Genomic DNA, 20,239 nt, shown 5'->3' with positions numbered 1-20,239 from the left:
TTCAGCCTTTCTGCTTCTGCATTCATCTTCTACCACTTCCTTGGTGTTTGTATATTTCATGTTGTCATTTACTACTGCAATACCAAAGCACTACAGATATTTTCATTTAGCCTTTAAGAGCAGTTAGACTGGAGATACTCTTCGGGAGAGAACAAGAAAGGTCCTTCAGGCATTACAATGTAGTCACAAACTCTAAGCAGGAAACTGTCACACAGCCAATATATTGAAAATCAGTAACATTTATTTAGGAAAAAATAAATGAAGAAAAATTCCAAAAGGAGAAACTCTCGAGTTCTTTCATGGAGCAATTGAGCTTCAACTTCTGTTGAAGCCCATCTGTACAGTCAGTAAGGAAATTAACTTACATCATAAGAAGGCATACAAAGAGCTTTACAAACACAGCAAACTGATTTCATTATGGATCTTAGCAGCAAATTCTTCTGTGTCGGTGATTTTCAGGTTAACTTGCTTTTTCTGGGGGGGAAAAGCCAAAGCAACTCTTATTAGAAAATAAAAAGGCAGGTTTCAGCTGTAGAAAGAACTATAAGGGAAGGGCTTTATTCCAAATAGGAATGGTCAGGGGCAACTTTGGAAGGCAAGGAAATAGTAAAAACACACCACAGCAGGGAAGAAGTGTCCTCTGAGTTACAAACAAATAGGTCTATATGCACAACACCACAAACTACTTGGAGTGGAAAAGACTGGTGTGCTACATAACTAATCTGAAATGGTAGGATAGACAGAAGAATAGGAACAGACTAGGTAAATCTGTGCTTCCCCGAAAGCCATACTTACAATTAGGTTGATATTTCTCTCTTTGCTAAGTTTTATTAGCTCTTGCACTGTCATGTCAGCCAAGTCTTTCTGAAGAGCAAGAAATGCACACTTGGGGGAGTGTTTCCGATGTTCTTCCCTAAAAATTAAGAAGAACTGTATTAGTTTGCTGAGTCTCAGAGAGGCAACCCTCCTGAGGCATAGATGTGGTGAGCTGTTAGTAAAAAGACCAAAACCACTGTCTTCTCATCTCATTCACTAGATGTGTTAGTTGGATTAGAGTACCACCAAGCCCCAAACTTCTTCCCATCAGTCTGGTATGTATGTGCTCATTCATGTCATTTGAATAAGCTAGCAGCTAAAAAGTCACCATGAAAACTGGAGAAGCCTTGCATTAACAGGGAGACCTGGGAGCAACAGGATATTCCATACACTACCAAATAACCTCTGTGTTTGCCCTTAAGGACAGAGGGTGGCACACAGGTAGTAAGTTTAATTTATTGGATGTAACTAGTATCTTGAAATCAACCTGAAAGATAAAGGGAACCAGTGCAAATACTGAAATGCCATGTATTTATTGATAACCCATCAGAAGACACGTTGAAAAGCAAAAAAACAGTGAAGAGACAAGCTGCACATGCACTGATAATCAACTGTTTATTAGTATGTGTGGGGTTTTTTTTAAAGCCCAATGCGTCTTGGCCTGAATGAGAAAAGCCTTCTTTAGGGTCTAGAAACAAACACAAACACACATATATTATAAGTACAGTTGGAGCCCCCACATTTGCAAATCTGACTTTTGTGGATTTGATTATTCACCGATTTGATTAATATGTTCTCTCCAGGAAACTCTAGGTCCTCCAGCATGACTCTGCCAAAGGTTGACTATAAAGTTACACTAGATGACCTAGAGCTTGCTACAGAAAACACTTCTTTAAGTATTTGTATGTCCTTCAATGCAATTCTATGGTCAGCTTCTGCCAGATGTTGGTCACAAAATTCCACAGGGGAACTCAGAGATTCCTAGATAGGTGTTCTCAGACTTAGGGTAATAAAAGAGTAGTGTTTTATCTGCAGGTTTTTTCCCACTTTCATGGGGGTCCCGTGCCCCATACCCCAGCGAATATGGAGGAAACACTATATTAAAAAGATAGGACAAAGCTCAATTAACTAATTCATTAAAAAAAAAATACATTATTTTACATACCCTCCAAAAGAAATCACTGAAGTTGAAAACACTCTCTAAAACACAGGCCCATATAGTATAAAGAGAACAGAATCTACGGCATTTCTTTACATATTCATAGCCCAGATATGCCTTGAAAATACATGACCAATGATATGTCTTGGAATGTGACACAGGTACATCTGATCCAATCTCTCCAGGTGATCACTCAACCCATTTATGCCACTGTATTTCAATCATGTGCATACATACAATCCATTAAAATCCTCCTCTGTTGCATTTAAATGAAAAACTGTAGTTCCAGATCTTAATTCAGTCCTAAAGGCACCAGGGACCTCAATTTTAGCATCCATTCTACCTCAAAGAATCATAGAATCGTAGAGTTGGAAGAGACCACAAGGGCCATCCAGTCCAACCCCCTGCCATGCAGGAAATCCAAATCAAAGCATCCCTGACAGATGGCCATCCATCTATCACCCTCCGAGGGAGTGCGTTCCACTGTCGAACAGCCCTTACTGTCAAGAAGTTCCTCCTAATGTTGAGGTGGAATCTCTTTTCCTGTAGCTTGCATCCATTGTTCCGGGTCCTGTTCTCTGGAGCAGCAGAAAATAAGCTTGCTCCCTCCTCGACATGACATCCCTTCAAATATTTAAACAGGGCTATCATATCACCTCTTAACCTTCTTTTTTCCAAGCTAAACATCCCCAGCTCCCTAAGTCGTTCCTCATAGGACATGGTTTCCACCATTTTAGTCGCCCTCTTCTGGACACGCTCCAGTTTCTCAATGTCCTTTCTTAATTGTGGCGCCCAGAACTAGACACAATATTACAGGTGGGGCCTGACCAAAGCAGAATACAGTGGCACTATTACTTCTCTTGATCTAGACCAGGGGTAGGCAACCTTTTTGAGCCGGGGGCCGGGTTGCTGTCCCTCAGACAACTGGGGGGCCGAAGCCAATAAATAAATAATTAAATAATTTTTAAAAATTTAAATATATAAATAAACCAGGACAAATGTATGACAAAATTTTCAAATGGAAGACACTTTAAAAAAAAAAAATGGAAGACACTTTTAAAAAAAAAAAATCAGCGAAAAAATTTGCTGATTTTAAAAAAATGTTAATATAAATGCATGTTTCTGAGGCTTCTATGGACAATTGCCCCCCAAAGGCCCCGGTGGCAATCGGCGGCAGGACCAGGCTGGGGCCGGTCCCAAGGCCTTGCCGGGCCGCATTCGGCCCGCGGGCCGCAGGTTGCCTACCCCTGATCTAGACACTATACTTCTATTGATGCAGCCTAAAATAGCATTGGCCTTTTTAACTGCCACATCACACTGTTGACTCATGTTCAACTTGTGGTCTACTTGAACTCCTAGATCCCTTTCACACATAGTTTCATTCAGCCAGGTGTCCCCAATCCTATATTTGTGCATTTTATTTTTCTGCCCTAAGTGCAGTACCGTACATTTCTCCGTGTTGAATTTCATTTTGTTAGCTTTGGCCCACCTTTCTAGTCTATTCAGGTCATTTTGAATTTTGATCCTGTCCTCTGGAGTATTAGCTACTCCTCCTAATTTGAAAAGGAGCCATTGCTGAGCACCCTTTGCGTTCGACCGGTCAACCAGTTACAAATCCATGTAACAGTTACCTTGTCTAGTCCACATTTTACAAGCTTGTTTGCAAGAATGTCATGGGAAACCTTGTCAAAGGCCTTACTGAAATCAAGATATACTATATCCACAGCATTCCCTTCATCTACCAAGCTGGTAATTTTATCAAAGAAAGAGATCAGATTTGTCTGGCATGACTTGTTTCTCTGAAACCCATGTTGACTTTTTGTGATTATGGCATTGCCTTCTAGATGTTCACAGACTCTCTGTTTAATGATCTGCTCCAGAATCTTTCCTGGTACTGATGTCAGACTAACTGGACGATAATTGTTGGGATCCTCTTTTTTCCCCTTTTTGAAGATGGGGACAATGTATGCCCTCTTCCAGTCTGCTGGGATTTCTCCTGTTTTCCAGGAGTTTTCAAAGATTATTGCCAATGGCTCCGATATTACATTTGCCAGTTCTTTTAATACCCTTGGATGAAGTTCATCTGATCCTGGAGAATTAAATTCATTTAGATTAACAAGGTATTCCTCTACTATCTCTTTACTTATTCTTAGCTGAAATTCCCCTATTCTGTCCTCTGCTCCATTATCCTCAGGTTGAGCACCCTTTGCCTTTTCTGAGAAGACTGAGGCAAAGAAGGTATTGAGTAATTCTGCCTTTTCTCTGTCCCATTAACATTTTGCCATCTTCTCAACGCAGTGGCCCTACTGTTTCCTCCTTCTTACTTTTGCTGCGGACATATCCAAAAAAGCCCTTTTTGTTGTTCTTAACCTCTCTAGCAAGTCTGAGTTCATTCTGTGCTTTAGCTTTTCTGACTTTACCCCTACACATAGGGGTGCCATAAGCCAGGACCTCCAAACCGGGACAAATGTAGGACACGTTTTTAATAAAAATGGAGGACACGCGAAAAAGATTGATGATTTTTAAAAAATGTTAATCTAGATGCATGTTTCTAAGGCATGATCAAAATGGAGGACATTTTGGCATTATTTCTAGACAGGTGGCAGAAATGGACTTCCCTTTCTGGCCATATTTATATATTTAATAATAAAAATAATGAAAAAGAAATAAAAAAACAAGACATGGGTGTATATATTTAATAATAAAAATAATGAAAAATAAATAAAAACAAGACAAGGGTGTATATAGTTAATAATAACTCCTGCTTTAGAGCCCTGCACACACGCAGGAAAGCCCTGGCCCTGGCGCGGGAGGCGCGATGGCGGCGCGGCTGCCGCCGAGAAGGAGGTGGGTTGGTGCCGTGGCCAGCCGCATTAGCAGCAATGGCCACAGGAGCGGGCCCCAGACTGGGACAAATGCATGGGTGGGGGCCAAACCGGGCCGTGACTGGGAGGGAGCCCCAAAAACGGGATTTTCCCAGCGGAAACCGGGATATGGCATCCCTACCTACACATGCCTGCTATTTCTTTGAATTCCTTTTTTGTAATTTCCCCCCTTTTCCATTTCTTATACATGCTCCGTTTAAAACCTAGCTCAGTTGAAAGTTCCTTAGTCATCCATCCTGGTTTCTTAAGACACCTCCCATTTTTCTTTCTCACTGGAACTGTTTGAAATTGTGCCCTCCGTATCTCCCTTTTGAAAAAGTCCCATCCGTCCTGAACTCCTTTATCTTTTAGTATTTCTGACCATGGAATCACCCTCAATACGTCTCTAAATTTACTGAAATTCGCTCTCCTCAGGTCTAGAATGTGTGTCTGACTATGCCTGACTTCTCCTTTCCACTGTATTACAAACTCCAGGAGAACATGGTCACTTCCACCTAATGATCCCACCACTTGCACCCCATTAACCAAGTCATCCTTGTTGATTAGGATCAGATCTAAAATAGCTGATCCCCTTTTTGCCTCTTCCACCTTTTGGACAATGAAATAGTCTTCCAGGCAAGTGAGGAATTTGCTAGACCTTGAGGATTTTGCTGAGTTTGACTTCCAGCAAATATCAGGATAGTTGAAGTCACCCACCACTACTACATCTCTCCTTTCTGAATGTGCGGTCATCTGTTCTAGAAAGGCATCATCCAATTCGTCAGTCTGACTTGGAGGTCTGTAATAGACTCCCACCATAACATCCTTGGTGTTTCCCTCCCCTTTAATTTTTATCCAGATGATCTCCACCTGGCTGTCAGTACTGATGTCCTGAATCTCTTCACTGGTGTAAATACAGTGGATCCTTGTTATACGCTGGGGTTTGGTTCCAAGATCCCCCGTGTATAACAAAATCCGTGTATGCTCAAGTCCCATTAAGTATAATGACATAGCAAAATGGTGTCCCTAATAAAAAATGGAACATCAAGGTAAATTTATACTTTTTTGGAACATTTTCAAACTGTGTATGCTTAAATCCGTGTATAAAAAATCCGTGTATAAGAAGGGCCGACTGTATCTCTGACATATAGTGCTATTCCTCCTCCTTTCCTGTTTGCCCTATTTCTCTTAAAAAGGTTATACCCCTCTATTTCCACATTCCAATTATGACACTCGTCCCACTAGGTTTCGGTGATGCCTATTATATCATATTTGCTTTGTTGTACTAGGAGTTCGAGTTCATTTTGCTTATTTCCCATGCTTTATGCATTAGTGTAGAGACATCGCAGGCCATGGGTCCATTTTACTTGCTGCCTGTGCAAGTTTTTTTGCCTCCCACTGTTGGGTCCTTGCACTTTTTTTCTTGTTTCCTATGTCAGTTTGACTATTTTCGCCATCCTTTTCGCCTTCCTTAATATTGTCTCCCTTCCCCTCAGAACTCAGTTTAAAGCCCTCCTGATCAAGTTTTTGAGACTGTTGGCAAAAACATTTCTTCCAACTGCTGTGAGATGCAACCCGTCCATTGCAAGAAGTCCCTCCTCGTGGAACCGCAGCCCATGATCGAAGAATCCAAATCGTTCTCGGCAGCACCATCTGCAGAGCCAGTTGTTCACATCTGCTATTTTCCTCTCCCTTCCTGGACCGTGCCCTTCGACTGGCAGAAGAGACAAGATGACAACCTGTACATCCATTCCTTTCAGCTTCCTACCAAGCGCCTCGTAATCCCTTTTGATGTTCTGAAGGCTGTGTCTTGCAGTATCATTGGTTCCCCCGTGGACCAAGAGGAAGGGGTATTGGTCAGTAGGCTTGACCAGTCTTGTCAGCCTCTCTGTCACATCACAGATCTTTGCCCCTGGGAGACAACACACCTCTCGAGACGTCTTGTCAGGCCTACAAATCACTGCTTCTGTACCCCTCAGCAAGGAGTCCCCCACTACGACCACACGCCTCCTCCGAGGCTTAGCAGCGACTGTTCCCTCGGGTGGAACTCTAAGGCTCCCCTGCTCTGTCCCTGAAGTCTGTCCATGCTGCTCTTCTTCATCTTCCTTGATAAGGGAAAGAGCTTCGAATTGATTCTCTAGCTGCAAGCTCCCAGAACAATCCCTTCTTGGCTTACTTCTCTGTGTGATATTCCTCCAGCTGTCTGCCTCCTGTGTATGGGAAGTAACCTCCTCCGCCCTAGCATCTTCCTCTGCGTGGTACTCATCCAAAATCGTTAGTTCTGTTGTGTCCAGGAAATCCTCTTGCTCCCTAATATGCTGAAGTGTAATCTGGACTCCAGCTGCTGCATTTTCTCCTCCAAGAGTGCTACCAACTTGCACTTGGTGCATGTGAAGTTCTCCACTTCTGTAGGCAAGAAGACAAACATCCCACAAGAGTTGCAGGTGACTGCAGCAGATCCCTCGGTGTCCATACTGCAAATCTTTAGTAATGACTGAAACAGGACTGTGGGGTTCCTCCTCAAATAATTCTGTGGTAAACACCAACGTTAAGGCCCCTGATGATGTGGCCTTTTCACCAGTCTGTGGAAGCGAGCTCAGTCTACTGGGAATACAACTTTATAGGAATGTCCTGGCTGCTATCTTATATTTAAAGGCAACCTCTTTTTTGTTTAAAATATATTCTTTGTTATTGTGAATTTTCTATTGCCCAAAGGTGGAAATCTGCTACAGAACGTTGCATTTCTTCAAAATGATCAACTAAAAGAGCTCCCACCCTTCTATTCTTCAGAATGGAGAGATGGATTTGGTTTTTGTTTACATCCTGGAATATTCTCTAATAAGTATCAGTGTTTGTGTATGATTTTCTGTTATGACTTTAGTGATGTGATTAAATGTCAGAGAACAGTGTGTCCGATTAGTTCGAAATCTGTTATTTTTGCAGCAGTTCCAGTCTAAATTTTTATATAAAACATTGTATTTTCAAATCTTCATTCAAACCCCCTGGGAATGAGAATAAAAATTCTCATTTTTATTATTTATCACCTCCAGTACTCAAAAGCTTATGTCAGTTATGTCAGTATTTCTCAATGAGAAATATAAGAATAGGGGCCCCTCTTTGAACAAATGGAACATGCAGCAACTGAAATATGCTTTTGAGTACTAGAGGTGATAAATAATAAAAATGTGAATTGATTAAAGAAGAAAGAGGTAGAGTGGGTTTTGAAATTTAAAAACTTAGTACCGGGGGTTTGAATAAAGATTTGGAAATACAATGTCTTATATAAAAATTTGAAATAAATGGCTAAAAAATTTCAATATTGCATTAGCTAGATGGAACAGAACTGAGTAACCTTGTAGATAGACTGCATTATGTATCTTCTCATTGGTTCTCTTCGATATTACTTCAAAAATCCATAAATATGAACTCATTGGTAGTCCTAGTCCCTTCATTCTAATACTCAGTGTCCATCTTGTTGAGAGTGCAGACTGCAACTCCAGATATCTTTGATAATAGGTATGTATATGATAATATGGATAATAGATATTTGATTTTTAAGAAATTGTGTTTTAAGAGATGATGTGTGTTGTTCCAGTACAACTATAATAAATGTACTTTTATTTATTTTATAATCAGCCCCTGAAGAAGGCCAATTTGTGGCAAGCCCAAAACGCACTGGGCTTTTTAAGATTATTATTATTATTATTATTAACCTTTATTTATGAAGCGCTGTAAATTTACACAGCGCTGTACATACAATCTTTTTAGTTAGACGAATTCCCTGCCCTCGGGCTTACAATCTAAAAAGACACGACACAAAAGGAGAAAGGAGTGGTGGAGGGAAAGGGTAAGAGGTCCAGCAGTTCCTCTCTACCTCCAAGGCCTGGACCAAGGTAGATGGACTGGAGGGAGGGCTTGGCTTCATAATGGATGGTTAATCTTCTTACAGGGAAAATACATACTCTCAAGTAGGATAATACATATACAGTACATAGCAATACAGGAAATGGTTTGATAAACAGGCACCAAAAGAACATCAAATAGTAAGCGACAATTATGCAATGCCTGGGAAGGCTTCTCTAAACAAGATGGTTTTCAACTCCGTTTTGAAGCTGGTTAAAGAAGTGATGGCTCTTGCTTGTGGGGGAAGAAGGTTCCAGGAGTGAGGGGCAGCAAGTGAAAAGGGGCGAATCCGGGATGGGGCAGAGGAAATCCTGGGCTGAGACAGCAGATCTTGACTATCAGAACGGAGGGCCCGAGTGGGAAGGTGAGGAGAAAGAAGGTCTGATAAGTAAGAAGGGGCCAGTCCATGGAGGGCTTTAAATGTCGACAACAGGAGCTTATACTGAATGCGGAAAGGGAGGGGGAGCCAGTGAAGGGATGCCAACACAGGAGAGATGTGGTCAGAGCGGTGGGTGGAAGTGATGATGCGTGCAGCTGAACGCTGAACAGAGATTAAAGGACGGAGGTGAGAAAGAGGAAGCCCAGCCAGGACGACGTTACAGTAATCGAGTCGTGAGACCACTAGGGCATGGACCAGGATCTTGGCAGTAGAGGCGGAGAGAAATGATCGGATTTTGGCAATATTGTACAAAAAGAATCTACAAGCCTTGGCTGTGGTCTGGATCTGAGGGATACACGACAGAGAAGAATCAAAGATAAAACCAAGACTGCGGGCTTGCTGGACTGGTTGAATAGAAATGTTGTCCACAGAGACAGAAAAGGAGTGTTGAAGGGTGGATTTAGGAGGAAAGACAAGAAGCTCCGTCTTGGACATGTTGAGCTTCAAACGTCGATGGCGCATCCACTGTGAAACAGCTATGAGGCAAGACGAAACTTGCTGTTCAAGCCTTGGAGAAAGGTCGGGGCGGAAAGATACAGCTGGGTGTCATTGGCATACAGATGGTAGGAAAAACCAAAAGAGCTGATGAGTTTTCCTAAGGACAGTGTGTAGAGAGAAAACAGAAGGGGACCCAGAACAGAGCCCTGGGGAACTCCAACAGATAAGTGAACAGGAGATGAAGTCTGACCACCTGCAACTACTGCAAAAGATCTGCCAGACAAGTAAGATCTAAACCAGTCAAGAACAGAGTCTGAGAACCCAAGGTCAGAAAGTATATCAACTAGAAGACAGTGATCAACAGTGTCGAAGGCAGCAGACAGATCAAGAAGCATGAGAACAGAGTAAAGGTCATTAGCCTTGGCCTGTAAAAGGTCATTCAAGATCTTAGTGAGAGCTGTCTCTGTAGAATGCCTTGGGCGGAAACCAGGCTGAAAGGGATCAAGAATGGAGTTGGCTTCAAGAAACTCAAGACAGCGTGAATAAACAACCCGTTCCTTTAACTCAGGGGTCGGCAACCTCCGGCCCGTGGGCCGGATGCGGCCCGCGGAGGCCTGCTGCCTGGCCCTGGCTTCTGTTGTCGCCGCTGCCACCGGTCACAGCTTTTCGCCGCTCTGGGCGCCGCCATTTTGGGCGAAAAAATGCCGGTGCCCAGAGCGGCGAAAAGCCGCAATGGATGGCCGCGGCGGCGGGCCTCTAGGAGGCCCGCTACCGTCTCTGGGGCCCTCCAGGAGGGCTCCCAGGGCGGCAGGGGGCCTCTGGGGGGCCCGCTGCCATCTCTGGGGCCCTCCAGGAGGGCTCAGAGGGCAGCAGGGGGCCTCTGGGGGGCCCTTTGTTGTCTCTGGGGCCCTCCAGGAGGGCTCCGAGGGCGGCAGGGGACCTCTGGAAGGCCCACTGGCATCTCTGGGGCCCTCCAGGAGGGCTCCGAGGGCAACAGGGGGCCTCTGGCAAGCCCGCTGCCGTCTCTGGGGCCCTCCAGGAGGGCTCCGAGGGCGGCAGGGGGTCTCTGGGGGGCCCGCTGCCGTCTCTGGGGCCCTCCAGGAGGGCTCCGAGGGCGGCAGGGGGCCTCTGGGGGGGCCCTTTGCTGTCGCTGGGGCCCTCCAGGGGGCCCTCCAGCGCTGGTGGCCCCCACCAGCTTTTTTGCCGGTCTCTGACGGGGCCTGGGGCCCCGTCAGGGGCCAGCAAAGATGGGGAGGCCTGGCCCCCAGAGGGTGGATGCTCCGCCCCCGGCATGTAGCCCCACCCCTGGAATGTGGAAGCTCCACCCCCAGCACACGACCCCGCCCCTGGAGAGTGGGAGCTCCACCCCCGGCACGTGGCCCCACCCCAGAGGGTTGAAGCTCCACCCCTGGCTTCAGCCCCCCCAGTCGCCTGAGGGACAGCAACCCCGGCTCAAAAAGGTTGCCTACCCCTGCTTTAACTCTTCAACTGTGAATACGTGCTTTTCAGTTTTTTATTCGGTTCCTGTTCTACATCAAAGCCACAGGTATGCCTCCTGGGACCTAAAAGAGGATCAAACCTGTCAGATCTGATGTATCAAGCAGGAACCATATCTTAGTGATGTCCAACACTTCCAGCCATCATGCTTTGATGTTTGTGCAGGTATAGGCACAGAACCTCTCTCTTGAAGAACACTAAACTTGGCAACTAATGTAGTTCTCAGGCCAAAGGCTTTCATAATAACAAAATGAAATTATTAAAATGATTGGCTTACATAGCAGCTAGGGGAATTCAACTTGATTAATGCCACACACACATACTGCAGTCCTGGAGGCTGGCACTAATTTAATCCATATACTTTGCAAATGCAAGTCATGCAACCCCACAAAATCTAAGCACATGCTTGCTTTGGGCAGTACCCCGATATGTTAAAAAATCAAACATTATATGCTATTGATAAGTAGTTTCACTTCCTCTGAAGTGGCTATATTAGGACAGCTTTTGGTTAAAAAAAGAATATGTGCACAATTCATCAGAAATATCTAACACCCTTTACTAAACCTGGCTCCATTTCCCTATAGTACTAGTCTGGAGTTACACTGTGCAGAACTGCCACTTTATAACAGTTGAGATACTTGTCTCAAGTATAATTGTTTGGATCAAAATTTCATGATACATACATCGGGTCATCTTCGGGCTCCCAACCCTCCAGCTCCTTAAAGCATATAAAGCATTGTACCACATCAGGTGCATTCTCAGTAGGACAGTGAATGAAGCCAGCTTCTGCCATCTGTATTGGGGCAAGAACAAGAGAAAAAGGAAAGTCAATAGAGGAAAATATTATTCAAATGGACATGCATTCCAGTCACACATCAAAGATTCCTGAACTGAAATGATGAAAAAGACTGCTTGGCCACAGATCACCATGGCTCAAAGTATCTCCTCTCTCCACATCTGTGAACATGTGGATGAGAGAAGGGATAAGAACAGCACTGTGTGCATGTACTGCCTCTGCTTCTAACCTCCATTCACTGATATGAAAGTTTATCTAATGCTTTCATGCATTGGGATTTCTCCAGGTAGTTAAAAAAAATCCTACTTTTTCAGGATTCTCAACTGAACAGAATGTATAGTTATATATAGGCATTCAAATATTCACATGAGGAAAGTATTAATGGCTTATTCAATTACTTTTAAAAAATTAGATTAACATTTCAATTATTTTAAACGTTTCATTTAAAAACAGGTTTCTCTGAAGTATCATTATATAAAGATAATTTTAAATAATCTAAATATAAGTATGCTGGCTTTATCACTGAACTCTAAACTGAATCATAGGCCCCAAACAGACAGGCCAAAATAAAGCTGCTTCGAGTCACTTTGGAGATATGCTGTTTAAATGATGCCTGCGTACTAATAGTCCAGAAGTTGCAGCAAAGTTGTGCTCCAGTCCTTAGGACTGGATCGTGGCTTTGGCGTGGCTTCCGGACTCTTAGGACACAAGCATCATTTAAACAGCATACCTCCAAAGTGACTCGAAGCAGCTTTATTTTGGCCTGTCTTTATGGGGGCCATAAAGAACCAATGTGGTGTAGTGGTTTGAGCAGTGGACTGGAAGATTTGTGTTCAAATCGCTGCTCAGCTATGAAAACCCAACTGGGTGACCTTGGGCAAGTCACTCTCTCTCAGCCTCAGAGGATGGCAATGGCAAGCCCTCTCTGAAGAAACTTGCCAAGAAAATCCTGTAATAGGGTCACATGATTTGTGAACAGATTTGTAAATACACTAAGAAATCAGTTTAATACCTGGTTTAAATCTGTGTTTTGGTCAGCCTTTTCTCTTGCTGATTTAAACTACTTTGGTCTGTTCAACAGCAATATACTCTATATACTCATGTACAAGTTCACCTCATGTATAAGTTAAGGGAAGGTTTCAGGGTAAAAATCATGGATTTTGATATGCCCCATGGATAAGTCCAGAGTAGAACCTAGGGGGCTATATCAAAGGATGGAAAGAGGAAAGCATCACATCTGTCCCTCCTTCTCCTTTTCTGGACCCTCCTAACCACCTAACACCGCTTTCCAGGTGCTGGAGGAGAGGTTTCAACATCAAATTGGGGAAGAATGGAAGTGGTGTTAAAAGAGGTGTTTTGATAGAGGTGGATAGATAAGGGGCAGAGCTTAGAAACATTACTGCTTTGGACTACACATCCTTGAATGGCTCACTAGCATGACTATTGGCCAGGCTAGCAAAGGTAGGAGGAAGGTTGTTGATGAAAGCCAAGGAGAGTAACCATACGAATGAGTGCTGGAATAAAGGAAACAGAGAAAGGGATGTGATGAACTCATCAAGGGCACTCTCATGAGGATGGTGGTTAGATAAGGTTGAAATGTGTGTATTGTCTAAGCAATGCCCTTCAGCACTCTCCTTTAGGCAAACAGGCCAGTCCCTCTGCCAGAGGATAAATGGACACAAATCAGACCTTAGGAATGGGAGTGCACAAAAACTGACTGCAGAAAACTTCAGTTTCCCTGGGCATTCTATCTCAGGCCTCAGAAGAGCAGTCCTTGAACAAAAAACTACAAAGGAAGATTGGAACAAGAAATAGCAAAATTGGAACCTACGCAAGACTGCAATCCATCAGCAATGGGTTGAACAGAGATAATGGTTTCCTGGCACACTACACACATTTCAACCTTATCTAACCCCCATCTTCATCACATCCCCTCTCTCTGTTTCCTACATTCCAGCACTCATTCATATGGTTACTCTACTTTTCTTGGCTGTCATCAACAACCTTCCTCTTGCCTTTGTCCCCCAAAGACCATCATTAAAACAGAACGTGTCACCTCAACTCTATACGCACAAGGTTTTGAATTTGAATTGACATTCTCACACACATAGTTCTGTCTCTGGATTCTCCACACCAAACACGCATCTGAGGAAACAGGCTGAAGTCTACGAAAGCTCATGCTACCAACTACTTTCTTCACATTAGTCTCAAAGGTGCTACAGGATCCCTTTCCAGACTACTGATTTTCCAGACCAGAACAGCTATGTCTTTGAATTCTAGATTACAAAGGCACACATGCTCTAGTCTTGAGGACTCTAATTTATAAGGTGGGAAAGGACAGTGACAACATTTTTATAAAATAAAGTGTTTAAATAAAGTCTTCATTGTGCTTCATAAACATCACTAATGGGATATCTCTGACCTGGTGCCAAACTCAGTAGGACCTGTGAACTTCTTCTGTAAGGGCTCTTCCCCTCCCAGAGATAAGAGAGTGGCTCTTCAAGAGGCTTGAAAAGTGCTTCAGTTCAATCAGGTGTCAGCATCACTCCCTCTTAAATCTTTCCCCGTTGTTACTAGTGCAAGGCGGGGGTCTAAAAGCAGTTTAGTCTGCTTCATTTCCACCATGCCTTGCAAAAGCCAAAGGTAAGTAAAGCTGGTTTGTAAATGAGCGTGTATATTCCATAAACTTGCAGCTCCATTTCAATCTTCTGTCCTGGACGTCCAAAATATCCTCCATTTGAAGCATTACTAAGAAGCACGAATTTATATTTATATTAGTGTTTTTAGCTTTTACTTTGTAATGCCCTACATTTTTTCTTGAATGCCTTAGATCTAATAGTGCACTGTCCTCCTTTGTGGTTATGACATCTGGTCACTGTGTGTTTGCTTGATCCTCACCTTACTACAGACCTGTGAGATAAGCCAGTATCAGGGGTGTGTATCAATAAGTCCTGGAATACTAAACTCTGTAACCTAGCCTTCCTCTGACAGGCTAGTCTTTTAAGGTGTTTCCACACAGTAGAAATAATGCAGTTGGTCACCACTTTGGACTACTATGGCTTCATCCTACAGAACGCTGGGATTTGTATTTTTAGCACTCTGACACAAAAGCCTGAAGAAAACCTTGTAAAATTACAAACCCCAGGATTCCATAGGATGGGGCTACAGCAGTTAAAGTGGTGTCAAACAGCATTATTTCTACAGTGCAGATGCACCCTCAGACAACCAATGGAAACGCCTCTCCTGATTTGCCAGCCTCCCTGCTGGGGATGGTGGAGTCACAATGACAAACTGCTTCCGTCCTGCTGTTAAAAGCCAAAGTGAGATGGCTATATTAACTAACATAACTGAAGACAAATGGAAAAACAATATTTGAAAATTGGAAAGAAGTTATTCTGAAATGGAAGGATAAATGAGGAAATTTAGCAACAATATATTTTGATACATAAAAATAAAGTGGAAGAAAAATGAAGATAAAGTAAGATAAAATAGCATATTAACCATTCAAACTCTTTTATTTTTATTATGAGTATAATTTATTTTAGTAAAAGAAGGAAGGAAAACATAATATATATGAAGGAAGCGCACCATAGGTAACCTAATACAGATGTGATAAATGGTATACAATTTACTGTCGCTAGAGGCACTTAACCAAACTATATGTATGGGTAAATACATATAGGCATGTGCACATGTGTGTGTGTGTGTATTCTGCATAATATACTGTGTGTGTATTATGCAGTGTATACACACACACAATAATGTATGATACACATAAAATAACATATATAAAATATACCACATATATTCAACTATAAATTGACCTCATGTATAAGTCAAGGGCAATTTTTGGGGCCACAATTATTAATTTTGATATGACCCGTAGATAAGTCAAGAGTAAAACCTAGGGGCATGTAACAAAGGATGTAAAAGATGAAGCAAAGGAAAACAGTGCCAAAGAACTTACAAAACTCCAGCGGGCAAAACTGTTTGTGCCCACCCTAGATGGATGGGATTAAGGGAGGGGGGTGCTTCCAGGATGGATTACACTTTTGCTTTTTACCAGGGGATGGTTCCTTTTTCATATAAGAGTTAAAGTAGAGTACTTCCATTGACCCATGGATATGCTGACTCAGGTTTTTTGGCTACATTTTTGACTAAAATTTCTAGACTTCTACATGAGTCTATACAGTATGCGTATCATGCATGTGTTTTATATATTTTGAACACTTAACTGATATTAAACCAAGATTAGAAGGAAAGGTATAAGAATAAATAAGTTGCCTGGGTTGGAAGAAATTGTTTTAATTGTATTAAATTTTATTTTTATAACAGATTAGACATATTTGTTATAGAAACAAATGATATTTCACTAAAGATGCTTCATGAAAAGATGATTTGTTAAGATATAATTACAGATGATAAAGTATGAGATAATACAGTATAACAAGATTTCATAATATAAAATGTATTTACTTTTAAGTGATGACACTTTTTCTGTAAACATTCATAAGAAATGCAACATTGTAGATACTAAGAAATATCAATAAAATATTAAAATAAAATAAAAATAAAATTGAAAAAGCTGGATTTAGAAAACATGTTTGCAGACAGACTATAAACCTCACTTTTGCTATAGTTCAGAATGATCTTCCATGTTTAGGAAGGGACTATCCTTTGGCATGAAGGACCTGTGAGCCAAACAAGTCGGCAGGCGCATCCGGATCATTTTAAGTTGTGAATTAAGATGCTGAATTTGTAGATTGCTTTGAAATGTGTATGTCTTACTTGTCCTTTTAAACTGTTGCCTGTTTTAATTAATGTGGTTTAATTGATGTTACTAATTTAAAAATAAAAGGTTTGAAAAAACACTGAGAAATTATACTAACTTATTTATGTGTTTTTTTAAACTTCCTTTATAGTTAGTACTAGCTTTCAAACAGACCTAAGTTCAACAAATATAGAACTCAAAGAGATAGGGCTGTTAGCCTTTAGAATCAGTGGAGAGAGATCTTGTAGCTCCTTTGAGACTCACTGAAAGGAAAGAGCTGGCAGCGTGAGCAGCCCACTTATTACTATTATTATTATTAAGCTTGATATGCATCTGAGGAAGTCGCCTGGAGCCTAGGAAATCTCATGCTGCCAACCTCTTTCTTTCGGCGGGTGAGTCCCAAAGGTGCTACAAGATCAACCCGGATAAATAAGTAGAGAGAGAGAGCTTATTAGACAAGAAAGCAGAGTGTGCATTGCTCATGCAAAGGCTAAAGAAGTAAAGTGAGAGATAGTCAGAAAAGGAAAAGGTTTGTGTGTGTTTTAAGGCCCCCGCGGTTTGTGTTTTGCATCATTTGTGAATGCAGTCTTTGGTAGGCTTTGGGAGGGTGGGTGGTGGTGGTTGTTGTTGTTTTGCGACCATATTATTACTGTTACTCTGATTCTTAGACCCCGGGCGCCCTCGCTCTCACCCTCTCTGGCGTGCAGAAGCAGTCGGAGACGAAGGGCCACTGGGAGAAGGTGGAGACCCGGTGCTCCTTCAGGTACAGCTCCAGCCTCGGAGGAACCTGCTTCTCCGCCACCATTTCCTCTTCCACCAATTTCAAACCGCGGCGGGAAGAACAGTCACTGCTAACGGCCGCAGCCCCAGAACCGCTAAGCACGACGGGAGCCCAGCTTCTGATTGACAGGCGCGGGCTTGGAAAGGAACGTTGAGGGCGAGGCCGTGAGGGAGGGAGCGCGGGGCGCGCTGGGAAGTGTAGTCCCTTATGTGTGGTGTGCTCCTTCAAGTAGTTTCTGACTTATGGCCACCGCGGCCCTGGGGTTTTCTTGGCAAGATATGTTCAGAGGAGGCTTGCCATTGCCTTCCCCTGAGGAGGCTGAGAGAGAGGGACTTTTGTTTCCATGGCAGAGCTGGGAATCAAACCCAGGCAGTGATACCTTTATTGGGACAACCAAAATACACAGTTACATGTTGCAAACTTTCAAAGTCACACTGGCTTCTTCTACCATCTGAACTAAGGCCAGAAACAGAAAATGCAGGCTGACTATGACTAACATCTTCCATTTCTTCCTCCTGTTTGCCTGAAGAAGAAGCCAGTGTGACTTCGAAAGCCTGCAACGTGCCATTGTGCATTCTGGTTGTCCCAATGGAGGTATCATGGCTTGGATGCTATTGGATTCCCTCTATGGCCAACAGGGCTGCCCCTAGATGTTTTCCTGTCTCCAAAGTCTTAACACTCAAATCGCTGCCCCACAATGGCAAGAGGAGAAAGGGGAAAGAAGTCATTTTGAAAGCTTTGCAGAAAAGGAAGCAGATCTTGGTTTGTTGTGGGTTTTTCGGGCTATGTGGCCATGTTCTGTAAGAGTTTATTCCTGACGTTTCGCCAGCATCTGTGGCTGGCATCTTCAGAGATGCTGGCGAAACGTCAGGAATAAACTCTTACAGAACATGGCCACATAGCCCGAAAAACCCACAAAAAAACTATGGATGCCGGCCATGAAAGCCTTCAACTTCATGAAGCAGGTCTTGTTGAAACAGGGTGGTCAGATGGGTCCTCACCACAAAGGAGGGCAAGGTGCTGTGAAATGGAGGACATTCAAGAAAAAATGGAGGCCATTGAGAGGGACTTAAACATGGCTGAACTTATGCTTTCTGCTTCTGTGCATAGCTTTTGCAAAAAGCAGTGATTTACAGTAGACTCATTGAAATGAACTAGAGAATAAAGTGCTTGGGCTACAATGGCACCCACCCTTTAGAAAGCATAAGTTCAGCCATGTTTATGTCCCTCTCACCATGACCAAAGAAAATGCAAAATCATGCTCTTTAGTCAAGCTCAGAATGGAGGGTATTTGGGGATTCTTCATAGACAGAAGGCTGAAACCAAATATATAGCTGTGTTAGTCTGAAGAATCAGTAGAGAGATCTTGTAGCACCTTTGAGACTAACTGAAAGAAAGAAGATGGCTGCAGGAGCTTTCCTAGACTACAGTCTGTTTTATATGCATCTGAGGAAGTAGCCTGTAGTCTCGGAAAGCTCATGCTGCCAATTTCTTTCTTTCAGTTAGTCTCCAAAGTGCTACAGATCTCTCTATGTACAGAAGGCTTAAATAAATGTCCTGGAAAAGGAGGAAGTCTGGTTGTGTTGGAAATCCCCTTTTTCACACCTCCTTGATGAGGTGGAGGAAATGGACTTTGTTCTGCAAAGTTGTACTTTTTCTAAAGGGCATTCTTTATGTTATCCTAACTTTTGTGTGTGTGTGTGTGTGTGTGTGTGTTTGAATTTCACATGGTTTCTGCTGCTTTGAACCATGTTCAAAACATGGTTTCTCTTCCTCTAAAAAGCCTGCCTCCCATTATGTGGGTTTCAATGAAATAAAGTGGAAGTTTCAGTGGAAGAGCCAATTGTAACATATTTTGCATCACAGGAGGGATTTTTTAAACCTTCTACAGACCAAAGCTTCTTCCAAAAGACATTAAAGGATTTTTTCCCATTATATTCCACTTTTCTTATAATTTCTGTTTTGGTTGCCAGACTTAGAAAGGGGGGGGGGGGGGATATCTGCTTTCTTTCATCCTTTTTTCTCTCTTTTACTCTTCACATTTGCTCAGGATTCTGGAGGCAGCTGTTGTTTAACTTGCCTTTAGTTTGTAGGCAAGCGCACACAGCTACAGAAGCATCCGCTGGAGTAGTACTCATTCTTTCTCCAACTCAAGATATACAGTTACACCTCAGATAGCATCATATAGCTCAGATAGCTCCTGGGCATTACTTCCTCAACAGAAAATTTGGTACCAGAGGTAGAAATAACATGGAAACAATAGAGGTAGGTTCCTACATCACAAAAACAGAAGAGCAAATCAGTACATTTGTTCAAAACCAACAATATGCACATGTGAAATAAAACAACCAAGTCAAGGTATGCCTTGAATAAGCAAACAAAAGCATCCTGAAACCTCTGGAGACAATTTGAATGATTCTCCCAAAATGTGTGGGGCTGATTTGCTGTTGTTACAGCCTCCACTTTTCTTATGCTTTCTATATTGGTGACCAGATCTGTCCTTTCTTTAACACATTGGGGATAGCTGCTGAGGCGAACTTACCTGTTGTCCCCTTTTCTCTCTGTTTTGCTGTTGATACAGCTCAGGGATTTTGGGTGTAGCTGCTATTTACCTTGTCTGCAGTAGCAGAAATGGAAACATATCTATAGTTGGATCAAGTTAGTGTCCCACTCCTTTCAGCTTATGTTTCATTGCAACTAAACTCTTATCAATCTATGTTTTGCCAGATCTTCCTATCCTCCCTGTGTTGATGCTGCTAAAACTTTGCAGCTAGA

The 20,239-nt window shown here is 42.7% G+C and overlaps 1 protein-coding gene across 1 annotated transcript; it reads right to left on the bottom strand.

Moving 5' to 3' along the window:
* Positions 1 to 219: 219 nt before the first annotated feature.
* On the bottom strand, positions 220 to 17,554 carry LOC149322285 (baculoviral IAP repeat-containing protein 5-like). Its single transcript, XM_089538622.1, has 4 exons — positions 17,375 to 17,554; positions 11,800 to 11,909; positions 796 to 913; positions 220 to 474 (listed from the first exon to the last, which is right to left on the bottom strand). Exons 1-4 carry the CDS (start codon positions 17,486 to 17,488, stop codon positions 391 to 393), a joined length of 426 nt encoding a protein of 141 aa, XP_089394748.1. The 5' UTR covers positions 17,489 to 17,554; the 3' UTR covers positions 220 to 390.
* Positions 17,555 to 20,239: the final 2,685 nt, after the last annotated feature.

Source organism: Sceloporus occidentalis, unplaced genomic scaffold (genome assembly GCF_023333645.1).
Source record: "Sceloporus occidentalis isolate IW3139 unplaced genomic scaffold, rSceOcc1.0.p SCAF_1, whole genome shotgun sequence".
Lineage (NCBI taxonomy): Eukaryota > Metazoa > Chordata > Lepidosauria > Squamata > Phrynosomatidae > Sceloporus > Sceloporus occidentalis.
Note: the sequence above shows the minus strand (reverse complement) of the source record. Positions and strands in the feature narration are given on the sequence as shown.

Excerpts from the sequence above, each read along its gene's own strand:
- LOC149322285 (XM_089538622.1), bottom strand. The coding sequence starts at position 17,488 with ATGGTGGCGGAGAAGCAGGTTCCTCCGAGGCTGGAGCTGTACCTGAAG. Across the intron at positions 11,910-17,374 it reads GCTTCTGCACGCCAGAGAGG|ATGGCAGAAGCTGGCTTCAT; the intron begins GTGAGAGCGAGG and ends GCCCCAATACAG. Across the intron at positions 475-795 it reads AGAGAAATATCAACCTAATT|AAAAAGCAAGTTAACCTGAA; the intron begins GTAAGTATGGCT and ends TTTCCCCCCCAG.